The sequence below is a fragment of the Oryctolagus cuniculus genome, chromosome 20 (assembly GCF_964237555.1).
Source record: "Oryctolagus cuniculus chromosome 20, mOryCun1.1, whole genome shotgun sequence".
In the NCBI taxonomy this organism is placed as follows: domain Eukaryota; kingdom Metazoa; phylum Chordata; class Mammalia; order Lagomorpha; family Leporidae; genus Oryctolagus; species Oryctolagus cuniculus.
In genome coordinates, this window is record NC_091451.1 from 10,123,700 (window position 1) to 10,143,082 (window position 19,383).

General features: G+C 38.7%; 1 protein-coding gene across 10 annotated transcripts in view; it reads left to right on the plus strand.

The window, feature by feature from the left end:
* The window catches only part of C20H14orf39 (chromosome 20 C14orf39 homolog), an 87,362-nt gene extending 71,724 nt beyond the window's left edge, over positions 1 to 15,638 (plus strand). For 7 of the 10 annotated variants that reach the window (XM_017349489.3, XM_051826392.2, XM_051826394.2 and 4 more), the window contains exons 17-18: positions 1,472 to 1,529; positions 11,320 to 15,635. In XM_017349489.3, coding sequence (XP_017204978.1) covers positions 1,472 to 1,529; positions 11,320 to 11,522 — 261 coding nt within the window. In that variant the 3' untranslated portion in view covers positions 11,523 to 15,635. Of the gene's footprint in view, positions 1 to 1,471; positions 1,530 to 5,184; positions 5,263 to 11,319 lie in introns of all 10 variants that reach the window. The other 3 variants (XM_070065072.1, XM_070065073.1, XM_051826391.2) reach the window with 3 other exon arrangements.
* The last annotated feature ends 3,745 nt before the right edge of the window (positions 15,639 to 19,383 follow it).

The window sequence follows — 19,383 nt, forward strand, 5'->3', positions numbered from 1 at the left end:
GTATTTGGGCCATCCTCTGCTGGGAGCTGGATCACAAGTAGAGAAGCCATACTCTAATCAGTGCTCCTAAGGAATGTAGGTATTGCAGGTGGCAGCTGAGCCACTCTGCTATAATGCCAGTCCCCCTGTTGCCTTTATAGGGAAGAGTGTAATACCAAGAACCTGATTTGTTAAAGGCTTTTAGAAGAAAGCAAAAAGATGAATGGATGGGGCCAGTGCTGTGGCATAGAAGGTAAAGCTGGGGCCTACAGTGCCAGCATCTCATATGGTCAATGCTTGAAGTCCTGGCTGCTCCAAATCCAATCCAGCTCTCTGCTGTGGCCTGGGAAAGCAGTAGAAGATGGCCCAAGTCCTTGGGCCCCTGCACTCATGTGGGAGACCCAGAAGAAGCTCCTGGCTCCTGGCTTCATATCGGCACAGTTTCAGCCATTGGGGCCATCTGAGGAGTGAACCAGCGAATGGAAGATCTCTTTTTCTCTTTCTGCCTTTGCCTCTCTGTAACTCTGCCTTTCAAATAAACAAATAAATCTTTTTTTTTTTTTTTAAAGATGAATGGAATCTTAGGTTAAGATTCAAAAGTAGGGGACCGGGGTTGAAACTGTGGCTCAGTAGGTTAATCCTCTGACTGCTGTGCCAGCATCCCATATGGGTGCCGGTTCTAGTCCCAGCTGCTCATCTTCCAATCCAGCTCTCTGCTGTGGCCTGGGAAAGCAGTGGAAGATGGCCCAAGTCCTTGGACGCCTGCACCTGCATGAGAGACCAGGAAGAAGCACCTGGCTCCTGGCTTTGCATCAGCACAGCTCTGGCAGTTGTGGCCATTTGGGGAGTGAACCAACAGAAGGAAGACCTTTCTCTCTGTCTCTCCCTCTCACTGTCTGTAACTCTACCTCTCAAATAAATAAATAAAATCTTCTAAGAAAAAAAAAAGTAGGGGACCAGTATTGCTGTGTAGCAGATAAAGCTGCCTCCTGTGATGCCTGCATCCCATCTGGGCACCGGTTTGAGTCCATGCTATTCCACTTCCAGTACAGCTCCCTGCTTATGTGCCTGGGAAAACATTGGAAGATGGCCCAAGTGCTTGAACCCCTGCATCCACATGAGAGACTTGGACAAAGTGCCTGTATCCTGGCTTCTGTCTGGTACCACCCTAGCAATTGTGGTCATTTGGAGGGTGAACATAAATCTTTTTTTAAAAAAAGATTCAAAAATAGAAACTAACCTTCGTACAATATATGTCACTGTTAATATTTTCTCTATTGCCAGAATCAAGTCAGTGGGCCTGTGTTAGTATAAGTAAATGATAGATTTTGAAGATAGGTCTATTTTAAGTAGATAATGTGCTAAATAGAAAGTTGGTATTATGTTAACTCAAATTCTGTGCATTAGAAGAACCAAGCTTTAGATTGAATGCTATTTACACACACAGTTGTCCTGATTTCACGAATAATATTTTATGGTATTTATTTTCCAGTTTAATGAACATTATTCTGCAGGAAATCTAAATCCTGTTTCATCACAACAAGAAATTGGTAAGTGATTTGAATTTACTGCATATGAAAGCATATCAGTTTTCCTCCCTAGTATTAGTTTATCTCCGATATTAAGAGTTCTATTTATTCTTTAAAAATTATTGCTTTGTACTATTCATTGTTCATTTTTAAAAATTTAAGAAAATTTAGCTGCTTCTGTTACTTCTCAACCAAAACTTATTTTCCCAAAGCTTTCTAATGATTTTCCAATTTATAAAATATTCAAGGCATTGTTCACTTACCATCATATTCAGTCTCTGTAGCATTTGATATGATTGACTATTACCATCTTCTTTCTAGATAATTTGGATTTCTTTCTGTCTCTTTGGTGCTTCTTATTAGATTTTATTTCTTCTTTCATTCCTTCATTGATTAATTCAATAGCATAAATGTGTATATATATATATATATGTATTGTTTTATATCAGGTATTGCTTTTGGCTTTGGAGATAGAACACTGAGTATAGTTCTCATTGGATGTACAGTCTAGTGGAAAAGACTGAAAATGAACAAATAGATTAATGTATGTTAGGTAGTGTACAAAACAGTTGTCATGGGTTTGAATTGACAGCTGGGATCACATGTTGCAATTTTTATTCTAATGTTAAATTTACTTAACTTTGTAAGAAGACACAGGATAATAGATAAGATAATGTCAGTAAAAAATATCTCTGTCTCATAAAATACCCACTGACTATTAAGTTTTCTTTCACCACTTCATCACATGAAACATGCTGGGCTATTGTGGACAAGAGGCATGTAGGTCACCTTGACATATAAAAGTCGCAAATTCAGTTTCCCACCAGTCTTTTATACCATTCTGTTAATGAGGCCCAAGGCCTATATGCTAACTTATAACTCTTCTACTTTAGGTGCAGTCTCTCACAGCAGACTAGGCAGACACAACATTCTACCTTTATTTTAATTCTGTATTTTCTAAGAAAACAGTGTGGTGAAAAGTCAGACTGCAAAGTGGTTCTTCAAAGTGGGCCTGAATCACCCCAGGATTGATGTTAATTCTTTACCTTCTGGTTGTGATGATAGTTTAACAAAATGTAAAGCAGAGTGATGAGAATAGGAAGTTCTTGGATTGAGAAAGCAGTTGCTGTATTACAAGGACATCAGGCAAGGCATCATTAAAAGCTAACATTTGTGTAGAGATCTGAAGGAGGTCCAGGTCCAGGCTTCTGGGGAAAAAAAGTTCCAGGCAAAGAGTGAAAAGATCTTGAGATGGGAACATGCTCAATATAGTTATTGAACAGCAGGTAAATTGCTGTGATTGGAATGGAATTAGGAAGGAGAAAGTGGTAGGAAATTAGATCAGAGAGGTTGGACAGGGAGTGATTCATGTGGGACCTATAAGACCCTAAAGGACTTGGAGTTCTGATTGAGTTGGAATGCTACTAGAGGGTTTTAAGTCAAGGAACTAAATGATGTGACAGGCTTTTAAAGAATTAAGCTGGCTGTTATATGAAGAACAGACTATATGGAAACAAGGATAGTAGTAGGGAGATAGATTAGGAAGCTGTCAAAATAATACAAATGGGAATAACGGCTAGGATGGTGACAGTAGAAATGGTAAAGATATCTGATTTTGGCTATAAAGCTAAAGCTGAAAGAATTTGCTAAAGGATTGGATGTAAGGCTCGAGGGAAAGAAAGATGATGCCAAAGTTTTGACATAAAAAATTGAGAACAATGTTGCAATTTATTAAAATATGAATGGCTGTAGGAGAAGTTAATTTCAGACTGGAAATAACTTGCATTTGAGTTTTGAAAGTGGTATAATTTAAAAGCATATTTATTAGCTATTTATAGGAAAGTAGAAAATTATATATATATATATTAATCTGGGTTGAACATGATAGAGACATAGATTGTGGAATTTTTACAAATGATAAGTAATGCTATGAGACCAATACGAAGTTCCAGCTATAGATATCTACTAAATATCTAACACCTAAAATTTTAAATACACATTCTCTTCTTTGCTTTAGTCATCCATTTGACATGTATTCTCTTCAGTGCTTTCATTGTAATATAGATGCTGACCAAATTCATATCTCCTTGTTTGACTTCTTCTAAACTCTAGGGCCTTATTTCTGATAGTATAATTGAAATATCTTTGTATCTAAGAGTTCTTCTGACATTAAAAATGGGTGATATATGAAATCAAACTTGTTCTCTGATGTCCCTAATGATGTCTCCATTATTCTGGTTGCCAACATTCAGAATATCAGTGACAATTTTTTTTAAAGATTTATTTATTTATTTGAAAGTCAGAGTTACACAGAGAAAGGAGAGGTAAAGAGAGAAAGAGAGAGATAGGACTCCCATCCACTGGTTCCATTCCCCCAATGGCTGCAATGGCTGGAGCTGCGCCAATCTGAAGCCAGGAGCCAGGAGCTTCTTCTGGGTCTCCCACATGGGTTCAGGGACCCAAGGACTTGGGCCATCTTCTACTGCTTTCCCAGGCCACAGCAGAGAGCTGGATTGGAAGTGGAGCAGCCAGAACCCTAACCTAACCGGCACCCATATAGGATGCTGACACTTCAGGCCAGGGAGTTAACACACTGCGCCAGAGCGCTGGCCCCTTCAGTGACAGTTTTAACTTTCAACTAGCCTTCACTATTTCAATATTTCAGCTATCCTTCACTATTTCAATATTTTTCTGAAATATTAATTATTTTCCTTTTCTGTTTTTTGTTAAAATTATTATATCTTGAACTCTTTTTTTTAAAGATTTATTTATTTATTTATTTGAGAGGAAGAGTTACAGACAGAAAGGGGAGACAGAGAGACAGGTCTTCCATCCTCTGGTTCATTTCCCAAATGACCGCAACACCCAGAGTGGGGCCAGTCCAAAGACAGGCACTAGGAGCTTCTTTTGGGTCTCCCACATGGGTACAGGGGCCCAAGCACTTGGGCCATCCTCCATTGCTTTCCCAGGCCATTAACAGGGAACTAGACTAGAAATGGAGCAGCCAGGACTTGAATCAATACCCGTATGGGATGTTGGTGCCACAGGCAGAGGCTTAACCTACTACACCTCAGTGCCAGACGCATATTTCTTTTTTTTTTTAATTTTTTATTTAGTAAATATAAATTTTCAAAGTACAGTTAATGGATTACAATGGCTCCCCCCCATAATTTCCCTCCCACTCACACCCCTCCCATCTCCTGCTCCCTCTCCCATTCCATTCACATCAAGATTCATTTTCAATTATCTTTATATACAGATCAATTCAGTATATGTTAAGTAAAGATTTCATCAGTTTGCACCCACACAGAAACACAAAGTGTAAAATACTGTTTCAGTATTAGTTATAGCATTACTTCGCATTGGACAACACACTAAGGACAGATCCCACATGAGAAGTGAGTACACAGTGACTCCTGTTGTTGACTTAACAATTTGACACTCTTGTTTATGGCATAAGAAATCTCCCTAGGCTCTAGTCATGAGTTGCCAAGGCTATGGAAGCCTTTTGAGTTCGCCGACTTCGATCTTATTCCGACAGGGTCATAGTCAAAGTGGAAGTTCTCTCCTCCCTTCAGAGAAAGGTAACTCCTTCTTTGATGGCCCCATTCTTTCCACTGGGATCTCACTCGCAGAGATCTTCCATTTAGGTCTTCCTTTTTTTTTTTTTTTCCAGGGTGTCTTGGCTTTCCATGCCTAAATACTCTCATGGACTCTTCAGCCATATCCGAATGCCTTAAGGGCTGATTCTGAGGCCAGAGTACTATTTAGGACATCTGCCATTCTATGAGTTTACTGTGTATCCCGCTTCCCATGATGGATTGTTCTCTCCCTTTTTGATTCTATCAGCTAGTATTAGCAGACACTAGACTTGTTTGTGTGATCCCTTTGATTCCTAGACCTATCAGTGTGATCAATTGTGAACTGAAATTGATCACTTGGACTAGTGAGATGGCATTGGTACATGCCACCTTGATGGGATTGTATTGGGATCCCCTGGCATGATTCCAACCATTTGGGGCAAGTCCAATTGAGCATGTCCCAAATTGTACATCTCCTCCCTCTCTTATTCCCACTCTTATATTTAACAGGGATCACTTTTCAGTTAAAATTTAAACACCTAAGAATAATTGTGTGTTAATCATAGAGTTCAACCAATAGTACTAGAACAAAAACAAAGAGAAAATACTAAAATGGATAAAGTATTACATTGTACATCAACAGTCAGGACAAGAGCTGATCAAGCCACTGTTTCTCATAGTGTCCATTTCACTTCAACAGGTTTCCCCTTTGCTGCTCAGTTAGTTGTCACCGATCAGAGAGAACATATGATATTTGTCCCTTTGGGACTGGCTTATTTCACTCAGCATGATGTTTTCCAGATTCCTCCATCTTGTTGCAAATGACCGGATTTCGTTGTTTTTGACTGCTGGATAGTATTCTATAGAGTACATGTCCCATAATTTCTTTATCCAGTCTACTGTTGATGGGCATTTTGGTTGGTTCCAGGTCTTAGCTATTATGAATTGAGCTGCAATAAACATTAATGTGCAGACCACTTGATTGTTTGCCAATTTAATTTCCTTTGGGTAAATTCCAAGGAGTGGTATGGCTGGGTTGAATGGTAGGGTTATATTCAGGTTTCTGAGGAATCTCCAGACTGACTTCCATAGTAGCTTAACCAGTTTTCATTCCCACCAACAGTGAGTGGGTCAGTGTCCCTTTTTCCCCACATCCTCTCCAGCATCTGTTGTTGGTAGATTTCTGAATGTGAGCCATTCTAACTGGGGTGAGGTGAAACCTCATTGTGGTTTTGATTTGCATTTCCCTGATTGCTAGTGATCTTGAACATTTTTCATGTGCCTGTTGGCCATTTGGATTTCCTCTTTTAAAAAATGTCTATTGAGGTCCTTGGCCCACCTCTTAAGTGGGTTGTTTGTTTTGATGTTGTGGAGTTTCTTAATTTCTTTGTAGATTCTGGTTATCAACCCTTTATCTGTTGCATAGTTTGTGAATATTTTTTCCCATTCTGTTGGTTGCCTCTTCACTTTCCTGACTGTTTCTTTTGAAGTACAGAAACTTCTCAATTTGATGCAATCCCAAATGTTAATTTTGGCTTTGACTGCCTGTGCTTCTGGGGTATTTTCCAAGAAGTCTTTGCCAGTACCTATATCTTGCAGAGTTTCTCCATTGCTCTCTAATAATTTGATGGTGTCGGGCCAGACGCATATTTCAAACTCTTTTATTTTATTTAAGTTATGCAAGTTTCATGCATTTCATGTATACAGATTTAGGAACATAGTGATACTTCCCACCTCCTGCCCATGCTTCTTCAACTCCCTCTTCAATTCTCACTCTTAATTTTACCAAGTCTATTTTCAATTTACTTAGTGATTATAAAGTTAACCCTACACTAAGTAAAAGAGTACAATAGTACAAGAAAAAAAAAAAAAAAACACTGTTCCTCAAAGGAAGAGACAAGGGCTGTAAACAATCATCAAATCTCAAAATGTCCAATACATCACATTTTAGGTACTCTATTAGTTACCTCAGGTCAGGGAAAACATATGATGTCTGCCTTTTTGGGACTGCCTTATTTCACTAAGCATAATGGTTTCCAGTTGCATCCATTTTATTACAAAAGACAGGATTTTTTTAAACACAGTGTATAGTATTCCATAGTGTATATATATCATCATTTCTTTATCCAGTCTTCAATTAATGGACATCTGGGTTGATTCCATATCTTAGCTATTATGAATTGAACTGCAATAAACATGGGGATACAGATAACTCTTTCATCTATTGATTTCATTTCCTTTGGGTAAATTCCCAGGAACGGGGTGGCTCAGTCATATGATAGGCCTGTATTGAGATTTCTGAGATATCTCATACTGTCTTCCACAGTGGCTGGACCAGTTTACATTCCCACTAACAGTGGATTAGGATACCTTTTCTCCCTCATCCCTGCCAGCATCTGTTGTTTGTTAATTTCTGTATGTGAGCCATAATAACTGGGATGAAGTGAAACCTCATTGTGGTTTTGATTTGCATTTCCCTGATGGTGAGTGATCCTGAACATTTTTTTCAGGTGTCTATTGGCCATTTGAATTTCCTCTCTTTGCCCATTTCTTAACTGGATTGTTTGTTTTGTTGTTGAATTTTTTGAGCTCTTTATTGATTCTAGACATATTTTAAACTCTTAATACCATTCACTTGGGCTATTGGCCTTTTCACTCTCAGCTTACCTCTAAATCCAGTTTAATTAATCATTCTGGGGCTGATCCTGTGGTGTAGCAGGTAAAGCTGTCGCCTGCAGTGCCAGCATCTTATATGGACGCTGGTTCGAGTCCCAGGCTGCTCCACTTCTGATCCAGCTCTCTGCTATGGCCTGGGAAAGCAGTAGAAGATGGCCCAAGTCCTTGGTCTCCTACACCCACGTGGGAAACCCGGGAGAGGCTCCTGGCTCCTGGCTTTGGATCGGCTCAGTTCTGGCTATTGTAGCCATTTGGGAAGGGAACCTGTGGATGGAAGACCTTGCTCTCTTTCTTTGCCTCTGCCTCACCATAACTCTGCCTTTCAAATAAATAAATAAATCTTTTTTAAAAAATTAATCATTCTTATGCATAATGTTGGCAATGTCACTGCTGTAATCAAAAACCTTCAATGTTCTTATTGACTATCAAATTATTATTTTACTTTTCTAACCTAGTTCCAACATAGCTTTTAAGTCCTTTCTTTTAAAAGAATAATCTGAGCCGGCGCCGTGGCTCAATAGGCTAATCCTCCACCTTGCGGCGCCGGCACACCGGGTTCTAGTCCCGGTCGGGGCGCCGGATTCTGTCCCGGTTGCCCCTCTTCCAGGCCAGCTCTCTGCTATGGCCAGGGAGTGCAGTGGAGGATGGCCCAGGTGCTTGGGCCCTGCACCCCATGGGAGACCAGGAAAAGCAGCTGGCTCCTGGCTCCTGCCATCGGATCAGCGCGGTGCGCCGGCTGCAGCGGCGGCCATTGGAGGGTGAACCAACGGCAAAAGGAAGACCTTTCTCTCTCTGTCTCTCTCTCTCACTGTCCACTCTGCCTGTCAAAAAAAAAAAAAAAAAAAAAAGAATAATCTGTGCTTTAGTTAGACTGAAGAACTCAGTGTATCTCAGGTAGGCTTACATTTTCTTACCCACTTTCTTCTTAGACTCTCCAGCTTATATCTCTTTCTCTTTCAAGACCAAGTTCTTTCCTATAAAATTTATTTACTTCCTCAATTTTCCATTCCAAAAATATATTTACCTAACTTTTCTGAATATCTATTTTTTATATTTTCAAAATATTCTACCTTCTATGATTATTTATGAATATATATAAAATATCATAGATCACATGTTCTTTCAGGGTATGGACTCTGTTTTATTTTATATTTATTCATTTATTTGAAAGTCAGAGTTACACACACAGAGAGAGAGAGAGAGAGAGAGGTCTTCCATCTGCTGGTTCACTCCCCAGTTGGCCACAATGGCCAGAGCTGCACCGATCCAAAGCCGGAGCCAGGAGCTTCTTCTGGGTCTCTCACACAGGTGCAGGGGCCCAAGGACTTGGGCCATCTTCTACTGCTTTCCCAGTCCATAGCAGAGAGCTGGATCAGAAGTGGAGCAGCTAGGACACGAACCGGCGCCCATATGGGATGCAGGCGCTGCAGGCTGTGGCTTTACCCACCATGCCACAGTGCTGGCCCCATGGCTGTTTGCTTTTGTTAAGTCTTGTGGATGACTACTGAGGTCAGTGTAAATGTAAAATGAGAGAGGGAGAGAAAAAGAACTTGAGCATCTCCATTTTACTGCTGTTTGATCCTGCTCTATTTAGGGTGAATTAAGTGTGATTATTTAGAAATATATGAAAATTTCAAAGTAGCACAAAGTAATTTCTTTTGCTTAATCTAATGTGATTTGATTAGTTCTCTGGGAAAAATATAGGTGCTTTGAAAGACTTTTTTTCAAATAAGTCATTCATTTACTATAGGTTTTTAATTGTTTAATAAAAATTAATTAAAAATTATCATTAAGATGTTGAAACATTATATAATATATTTTAAAGATTTATTTATTTTATTTGAAATGCAGAGATACAGAGAGAGAGATCTTCCATCTACTGGTTCACTCCCCAGATGGCCACAACACCAGGGCTAGTCCAAGCCATAGCCAGGAACCAGGAGCTTTTTTTGGGTCTCCCACATGGGTGCAGGGGCCAAAGTACTTGGGCCATCCTCTACTTTTCCAGCCACATTAGCAGGGAGCTGGATCAGAAATGGAGCAGCCAGGACTTGAACTTGGCACCCATTTGGGATGCCAACACTGCAGATAGAGGCTTAACCTTCTGAACCACAGCTCCAGCCCCAAAATATTTTATATTTCTAGTTTTGAATAATATAATGAATGAAAAATAATAGTTTTCCTTAATGTCAATTCTAGGAGTCATCACCTAAATAATTTTGTATGTAAAGTTAATTTTTAAAATTCCTTTTAAAAGTGTGAAACTCTTAACTATTCTATCCATTTGTTAACTATCCCATGTATAAGGGTACTTCAAAAGTTCATGTAAAAATGGGTAAGTTCAGAGGTAGACATTTGGCTCAACAGTTAAGACACTGCTTAGGATGCTTACATCCTACATCACCTATCTGAGTGCCTGGGTTCAAGTCACTGCTCCACTTCTGATCCAGTTTCCTACTAATGCACAACCTGGGAGGCAGCAGGTAGATAGCTCATCTGCTTGGATCCTTGTCTCTCATGTGGGAGAGCCAGGTGGAGTCCTGGGCTCTTGGCTTCATCCTGGACCATCCTTGGCTGTCGCAGGCATTTGGTGAGTGAACCAGTAGAAGGAAGACCTCTCTTTCTCTGTCTCTCTCTCTCTCTGTCTTTCTCTTTCAGTTGTTCTGCCTTTCAAATAAACCACACTATTTTTTTAATTTTGAAATCCATTCATAGGTTTTTGTACAGCTTTTCCATGAACATTTTGAAAATTCATTATATGCATGTATTTCAGAATTTTTGCACCAGAATAAATATCTTAATTCAATTTCCCATGAACTTTTAAAAGTACCGTTTTCATAGTTGAGTGAACGAGTTTGACTTATGCAGATCTCAAATCCATCATTTTTTTTCTCTCTATTCTGATTGCCATGATTTTAGGTAAGGTCAGTCTTTCATCATCTTTTTGCAGTACACTAGACATTTTTTTTTCCCTTTTGGTTATTACCACTTTTAGCCTTTCTACAGGTTCTTTATTGAGTGATCCTTATAAAGCAATTCAAATCATATTGTACATCTGCTTGAAAAACTTTAATGATTTCATATTACTTACTGAAGTCCAAATTCTAAAGAGGAACATTCATTAATTTTTCCAAGCTCCTTCTCTTTAATTCTCATTTATTACAGCTTTGTTTTTTCTCAGTGCTCTTGCCAGTTTGGAATGACTTCTGTTGCTCTAATACTTCCTATGTGTGTCTAATTCTATGTCTCTTATAGTCTGTTCATTTAAGGTCTTTAATGCATTTACTGCCTTGTACTAGTATACTAGTTTTTTATATACTTGAGTTCAGATTACTTGAAATGATTTGACTTTGTTTTAACCTTTCATAATTGTAAAGTCAATACCTTAAACAGAAGAGGAATACAATTAAATATATGCTAAAGGAATAAATGATTCAATATTACTCTATTTATTGTATGTAATATATAAAGTATATAAGTAAATATATATTCAGTAGATAGGTAAATTTTGTATTACATGAATAGCATGATATTGTAATATTTTTCTTCCCCAGGAAACTTATTTAGGAAGCCAGAAGTAGAGGATGCCTTTACATTTTCTTTTCCGTCAGACACTTCAACTCATACATTTGGAGCAAGGAAAGATGATTTTAATTTTCCGTTTTCATTTGAACAGGATCAAAACTCAATACCTTCTTCTTCCTTAAAAGGCTTTTCATCTTCCTCTCAAAATACAGCACAGTTTACTTTTTTTTGAACTAGTTACTAATTTCTTGAGTTATTCTACTCTGAAGTCATCTAGGGCATAAATTTGTTATTGAAAATATGAAAACTATTTTCTTTTGTTAAAGCAATAATGAGTACTGTAGTTAATTATTTTATTGTGTTAATTTAAATAGTTAAGTATTGAGCATTTTATTTGTGACAATAGCTGATGATTAATTTTGATTTTGAAAGTCATATTTGGACAGAACTTTTGTTAATAGAATTTGTTATTTTTTCTATTATGTTTTATTATAAGTATTAAACCTGCTTTACTGTGGAACTCAAGTTTCATTTTGAGAGTATTTCAGATGGTTTAATAAGAACAAGAATTCCTTCAGACCCTCAGAGGACTTTTTAGTGGTAACTGCAGAATTAGTGCTGAGGTGTACTTTAACAACCAAACCATTCTCTTAAAATTACTGGATTTCACTTATGCTTCACTGCGACAGGATAAAGAGTGATACTCTAATAATGATTTCAAAGAATTTATATTATCAATAGTGAATAAAGTCTGTGTTGTTTTCTTCTAATACAACAAATGGTAAAATTCTATTTCAGTTGTGCTAGTATCTTTAATGTAAGAAAACTGAATATGAAAGACTAATTTCTGAAAATTGAATTGTGAGTGATCCTGTTGGTGTCTTCTTTTGCTTAAATCTTTTTTGAAAAACATTCAAATTTTATTTCTTGAACAAAAAATTCATTTTCATGTTTTATATTTGTCAGCTATCTTAAATGAAGGCATTTAACATATGATAAAATTGTGTAAACATATTGCCCAGTACCTTTGTATTTTGTTTAAAAAATTTAGTTGTATTGAGTTATCAAGTAATAAAGAATATGACTCTGAATTTTGATGTGTGCTGACAGATTTTAAACCTCACCTCACTTTTTTTTTTCTTCTCTCCCACATCTGGTCAAACTGATAAGTCTAGTTGCTCATTTTGGTTCCAGCAGAAAGTTCAAACCATGTATGGTAACTGTCCCTCCCCCTCAATGCCACCCCGTCATAAAAACCCAAAGCCAGTCTCCTTTTTCTGCTTTCTCAAGCCATTTTTACCTAAGCCTGGGAAACACAGTGCTCTCCCCAGAAAGACTTGTCATGTGAGTAGAATATCTTTTTCACACCTTTTTGAGATATTTGCAGCATTATTAGCCTTTATATGCAAACCAAATTTCGCCTCTAATGACAGCTGGTATTTATTGGTTTGTGGAAACATTACTTCAGTTTCCAAAGCCAGTGTATTACTTAGAGTTCTCTGGAGAAATAGAATCTACAGCATGCATCTATACTTTGTGTATTATCTAAGATCTGTTATGTGTAGGCATCCATCTATATGGATTTATTTTAAGGAACTGTCAGGATTGTGGAGCCGGCAAGTCTGAAATCTATAGGACAAGCTGATAGGCTGAAAACTCAGGTAAAATTAATGCTACTTTCAAGTCCAAAATCCACAGGACAAGCAGCCTGGAAACTCTGGCCAGGTTTTTGTGTTGCAGTATTAAGATTGAATTTCCTCTTCTGCACATCTCTGTCTTTGCTCATAAGGCTTTCAGCTGAGTAAATGAGGCTCAACCACATTATGGAGGGTAATTTGCTTTACTGTCTTCTGATTTAAATGTTAATAGAGCTAAAAAATAACTTCATAGGAACATCTAGAATGGTGTTTGACCAAACAACTGGGAAACATATCAAGTTGAGATAAAATTAACCATCATTGCCAGCCTCTTAATACTGCTTTTGATGTATTCCAGAGGTTTTGGTATGTTGAGTTTTCATTTTCATTTATTTCAAGAAAGTCTTTTTATTTCCCTTTTAATTTCTTCAATGACCCATTGAGCATTCAGTAGCATGTTGTTTAATTTCCAAGTGTCTATGAGTATTCTATGTTCTTCTTGTTGGTTTCTAGTTTTATTTCTTTATGAGAAAATACATGATATGATTTCAAAATTTTTAAATTTGCTGAAACTTGATTTGTGGCCTAATATGTTTGGGTCTATCCTAGAAAAAGTTCCATGTGCCGTTGAGGAGAAGGTTCATTCTGTAGCCACTGGGTGAAATGTCCTATAGTGTCTGCTAGGTCCATTGGCTTAAAAGTATATTTCAACTCCAATGTATCTTTATTTCAACTCCGATGTATCTTTATTGAGTCTCTGACCTGCCCACTGATGAGAATGGAGTGTTGAAGTCACCCACTATTATATTGGAGTCTATCTCTCCCTTTAGGTCTAATAATATTTGCTGTATATATCTGGATGGTCTTGTGTTGGGTGCATATATATTTATATTGTTACATCTTCTTGATGAATAGAATGTTTTATCAAAATATAATGTCCTTCCTTACCTCTTTTTACAGTTTTTGATTCAAAGTCTGTTTTGTTTGTTATCAGGACAGCTATGCCGGCTTGCTTTTGGTTTCCACTTGCCTGTTATTTCTTTTTCCAACCCTTCGCTTTCAGTCTGTGTATCTTTGTGAAGTGAGTTTCTTATAGCAGCATATGGGGGGAGGGGGATAGTTTTTTATCCCTTTAGCCAACCTAAGTCTTTTGGTTGGTGAATTTAATCTGTTTGCATTCAGTGTTAGTGTTGATAGATAAGAACTAAGATCTGTAATTTTGTTGATTGGATAATGATTCTACCTGCTCCGTCAATGAATGTGCTGGTGACATGTGTTTCATGTTTACTTCTAAAGCAGGACAACTTCAGAAGAATTTCTTGTAAGGCTGGTCTGGTAATGGTGAATTCTTTCAGTTTTTGCTTATCTGGAAAAATACTTTCTCCTTCACTTTTAGGGGGTAAGTTCACTGGATATAAGATCCTTAGTTGGAAGTTTTTTCTTTTAAGACCTTGAATGTATCATCCCATTCTCTTCTGGACTGTAGGGTTTCCACTGAGAAGTCTGATGTTAATCTAATTGATTTCCCTTTATATATAATTTGACGCTTTTTCTGTTATTTTCTTTAGGATTCTCTCCTTGTCTTTAACTTTTGACAATTTGATAACAATATGCCTTGTGAGAATACCTTTTTTGGCTGAGTCTGCTTGAGGTTCTTTGAGCTTCTTGTATCTGAATGTCCATGTCTCTTTCAAGACCTGGGAAATTTTCAGTTATTATTTCATTTAGCAGTTTCTCAATGACTTTTTTTCTTTTCTTCTCCTCAGGAATACCTAAAATACGAATATTTGGCCATTTAATTGTATCCCATATTTTATGTAGACTTTTATTCATTCTTTTCATTTTTTTTCTCTTTGTTTTGTCTGATTGGGTTATTTCAAAGTTCTTGCCCTCGAGGTCAGAAATTCTTTCTTCCATTTGTCTATTCTGCTGTTAAAGCTCTCATTCATATTTTTTATTTCACTGATTGAAGATTTCATCTCTAAAATTTCTATTTGGTTCTACTTAATTAGTTCTGTCTCCTTAGTAATATTTTCATTCATGTCACTCATTGATAACCTCATTTCTTTAATCAATAATATTCTCTCCTTACATCTTGTTCAATTTCCTTACAGTCATTTCATAGATTTCCTTCAGTTCATGAAGGAAATATTGTGTTCTTTGGAGGCATCATGCTACCTTGCTTCTTCATGTCTCCTGGGTCCCTATGTTGATATCTGCCCATCTCGTGTACTTATCCCCTTCTCTCTTTTTTTTAAACTTTTATTTAATAAATATAAATTTCCAAAGTACAGCTTTTGGATTACAGTGGCTTTTCCCCCCCATAACTTCCCTTCCACCTGTAACCCTCCCATCTCCTGCTCCCTCTCCCATCCCATTCACATCAAGATTCATTTTTGTCAGCACCATGGCTCAATAGGCTAATCCTCCACCTGCGGCACTGGCACCCCAGGTTCTAGTCCCGGTTGGGACGCCAGATCCTGTCCCGGTTGCTCCTCTTCCAGTCCAGCTCTCTTCTGTGACCCGGGAGTGTAGTGGAGGATGGCCCAAGTCCTTGGGCCCTGCACCCGCATGGGAGACCAGGAGAAGCACCTGGCTCCAGGCTTTGGATCAGCGCAATGCGCTGGCTGCAGCACGCCGGCCGCAGCAGCCATTGCAGGGTGAACCGATGGAAAAGGAAGACCTTTCTCTCTGTCTCTCTCTCTCACTGTCCACTCTGCCTGTCAAAAAAAAAAAAAAAAAAAGATTCATTTTCAATCATCTTTATATATAGAAGATCAATTTAGTATATATTAAGTAAAGATTTCAACAGTTTACACCCACACAGAAACACAAAGTGTAAAGTACTGTTTGATTACTAGTTATACCATTGATTCACATAGTACAATACATTAAGGACAGAGATCCTACATGGAGAGTAAGTGCACAGTGACTTCTGTTGTTGATTTAACAATTGACAATCTTGTTTATGACGTTAGTAATCACCCTAGGCTCTTGTCATGAGTTGCCAAGGCTATGGAAGCCTTTTGCGTTTGCCAACTCTGATCTTATTTAGACAAGGTCATCATCAAAGTGGAAGTTCTCTCCTCTCTTCAAAGGCCTTCTTTGATGGCCTGTTCTTTCCACTGGGATCTCACAGAGATCTTTCATTTAGGTGTTTTGTTTGTTTGTTTGTTTGTTTGCCACAGTGTCTTGGCTTTCCATGCCTGAAATACTTTCATGAGCTTTTTAGCTGGATCTGAATGCCTTAAGGGTTGATTTTGAGGCCAGAGTGCTGTTTAGGACATCTGCCATTCTGTGAGTCTGCTGTGTATCCCACTTCCCATGTTGGATCGTTCTTTCCTTTTTAATTCTATCAGTATTAGTGTTGTGCCCAGATCGCTAGATCCCTGCAGAGACCCCCAGAGAGTCGATCACACAGAAATTTTGTTCTTTTCCTATCTCAGAGCAGCTGAAGTTGGTGTGACTGTAGCCTATTCAGCCATCTTGGCTACCCCAATACATTTTCTTGTTGTTGTTCATTTTTTATAGCTGTGATGTAGCCTTGCATAGAGACTTTTTTTAAACCCAGAAACCTTTTATTTAAGGTATAAAAACTTCATGCATTTCATAAATACAAATTTAGGCACATAGTGATTCTTCCCATCCTCCCCTCTATCCTACCTGCACTCCCACCTTTCTTCCTCTTCCCTCTCATTCCCATTCTTATTTTTTACTAAGATCTATTTTCAGTTGACTTTATACACATAAGATCAATCCCACCTTAAGTAAAGAGTTCAACAAATAGCGTGGGGGAAAAAAAAACTGTTCCTCAACAGTCAAGACACACATCTCAAAGTTAAATTCACGTCTATAGATTATCTCTTAGGTATTCTATTAGTTATCACAAATCAGGGAGAATATATGATATTTGTTTTTTTGGGACTGGCTTATTTCACTAAGTATAGCGATTTCCAGTTGCATCCATTTTGTTGCAAATGACAGGATTTCATTTTTTTTTTATCACTGTGTAGTATGCCATGGTGTACTTATCCCGTAAGTTCTTTATGCAGTCTTCAGTTAATGGATATGGGTTGATTCCATATCTTAGCTATTGTGAACTGAGCTACACTGAAGAAGCTCCTGGCTCCTGGCTACTGGCTTTGGATGAGCCTAGCTGTGGCCCTTATGGCCATTTGGGGAGTGAACCAGCAGATGGAAGATCTCTGTCTGTCTGCCTATGCCTCTCTGTAACTGATTTCAAATAAATAAATAGGCTGGCACTGTGGCTCACTTGGCTAATCCTCCACCTGCGGCGCCAGCACACTGGGTTCTAGTTCTGGTTGGGGTGCTGGATTCTGTCCCTGTTGCTCCTCTTCCAGTCCAGCTCTCTGCTGTTGCCTGGGAGTACAGTGGAGGATGGCCCAAGTGCTTGAGCCCTGCACCCGCATGGGAGACCAGGAAGAAGCACCTGGCTCCTGGCTTCGGATTGGTGCAGCGCGCTGGCCACAATGGCCATTGTGGGGTGAACCAACGGAAGGAAGACCTTTCTCTCTGTCTCTCTCTCTCTCTCACTGTCTAACTCTGCCTGGCCAAAAAATAAAATAAAAACAAATAAATAAATCTTTTAAAAATATATGTATTTTAAGTTTTTTTAACTTTACTGAAGTAACATTGACAAAAATTATATTTTATGTGTACAACATAATTTTTAAAGATTTATTTATTTGAAAGTTAGAGCATCAGAGAGGGAATAGAAAGAAAGAGAAGAGGGAGCTAGAGACCTTCCACCTGCTGGTTTACTCCCCAGATGACTGCAGTAACCAGGAAGTTCTTACATGCCACAAGATGAATGAACCTGTAGGAAATCATGCTAAATGAAATGTCACAAAAAGAGAAGTACATACTGTATGATATAAGGTACTTACAGTAGTCAAAATCAGAGGCAGAAAGTAAAATGATATTGCCAGATGCTGGGGAATTATTGCTTAATAGGTGTAGTGTTTCAGTTTTACAAAATAAAGAGTTATTATGGAGAATGATGGTGGTGATGGTTGTATAACATTATAGATGTATTTAGTATCACAAAACTGTACACTTAAAATGCAGTAATCCCCCCTGATTTTTTTAGAGGGTATATTCCTAGACCTAGTGTATGTCTGAAACCATGGATCATAGCAAACCATATATATGTACTATGTTTTTTTTTTCTTATACACATACATAATAAGAATTTACTTTATAAATTAGGCACAGTATGAGAGTAACAAAATTAGTAATAAAACAGGAATATTGAGCCGGCGCCGTGGCTCAATAGGCTAATCCTCCACCTTGCGGCGCCGGCACACTGGGTTCTAGTCCCGGTCGGGGCGCCGGATTCTGTCCCGGTTGCCCCTCTTCCAGGCCAGCTCTCTGCTATGGCCAGGGAGTGCAGTGGAGGATGGCCCAGGTGCTTGGGCCCTGCACCCCATGGGAGACCAGGAAAAGCACCTGGATCCTGGCTCCTGCCATCGGATCAGCGCGGTCGCCGGCTGCAGCGGCGGCCATTGGAGGGTGACCCAACGGCAAAGGAAGACCTTTCTCTCTCTGTCTCTCTCTCTCACTGTCCACTCTGCCTGTAAAAAAAAAAAAAACAAAAAAAAAAACAAAAAAAAAAACAAAAAAAAAAAACCAGGAATATTATAACAATACACAATGAGAAAAGTGAGTATAGTCTTTCTAAGATGGCTAATAAGTGATCAATGGGAAGGTAATGTCTACAGCATGGATATCCTGGACAAAAAAATAATTCATGACCTAGGTAGTCAGAGCAGGACTTCCATAAGTTAGCCAGACGAGGAGTGGGGTAGGGAGCACATAGCCTCAGGCTTGAGTTATTTGTTTCTGAAGTTTTCATGTAATATTTTTGGATTGAATTAACCATGAGTAACTGAAAATGTGGAAAGTAAAACCACAGATAAGTGGGGATTACTGTGGTTAAGATGGTAAGTTTTTATTTTATGTATATTTTACCACCATAGAAAAAAAATTGAGGAAAAATTAAATGACCACAAGAAATAGTAACCAAAAGAAGGCCATTTAGGCCGGCACCGTGGCTCAATAGGCTAATCCTCCACCTAGCAGCGCCAGCACACCGGGTTCTAGTCCCGGTTGGGGCGCCGGATTCTGTCCCGGTTGCCCCTCTTCCAGTCCAGCTGTCTGCTGTGGCCAGGGAGTACAGTGGAGGATGGCCCAAGTGCTTGGGCCCTGCACCCCATGGGAGACCAGGAGAAGTACCTGGCTCCTGCCTTTGGATCAGCGCGGTGCGCCGGCCGTGGCGGCCATTGGAGGGTGAATCAACAGCAAAAGGAAGACCTTTCTCTCTGTCTCTCTCTCTCACTGTCCACTCTGCCTGTCAAAAAAAAAAAAAAAAAAAAGCCATTTAAAAATAAATTGCAAGGGCAGGCATTTGGTAAACTGGTTTTTAAAATGCCACTT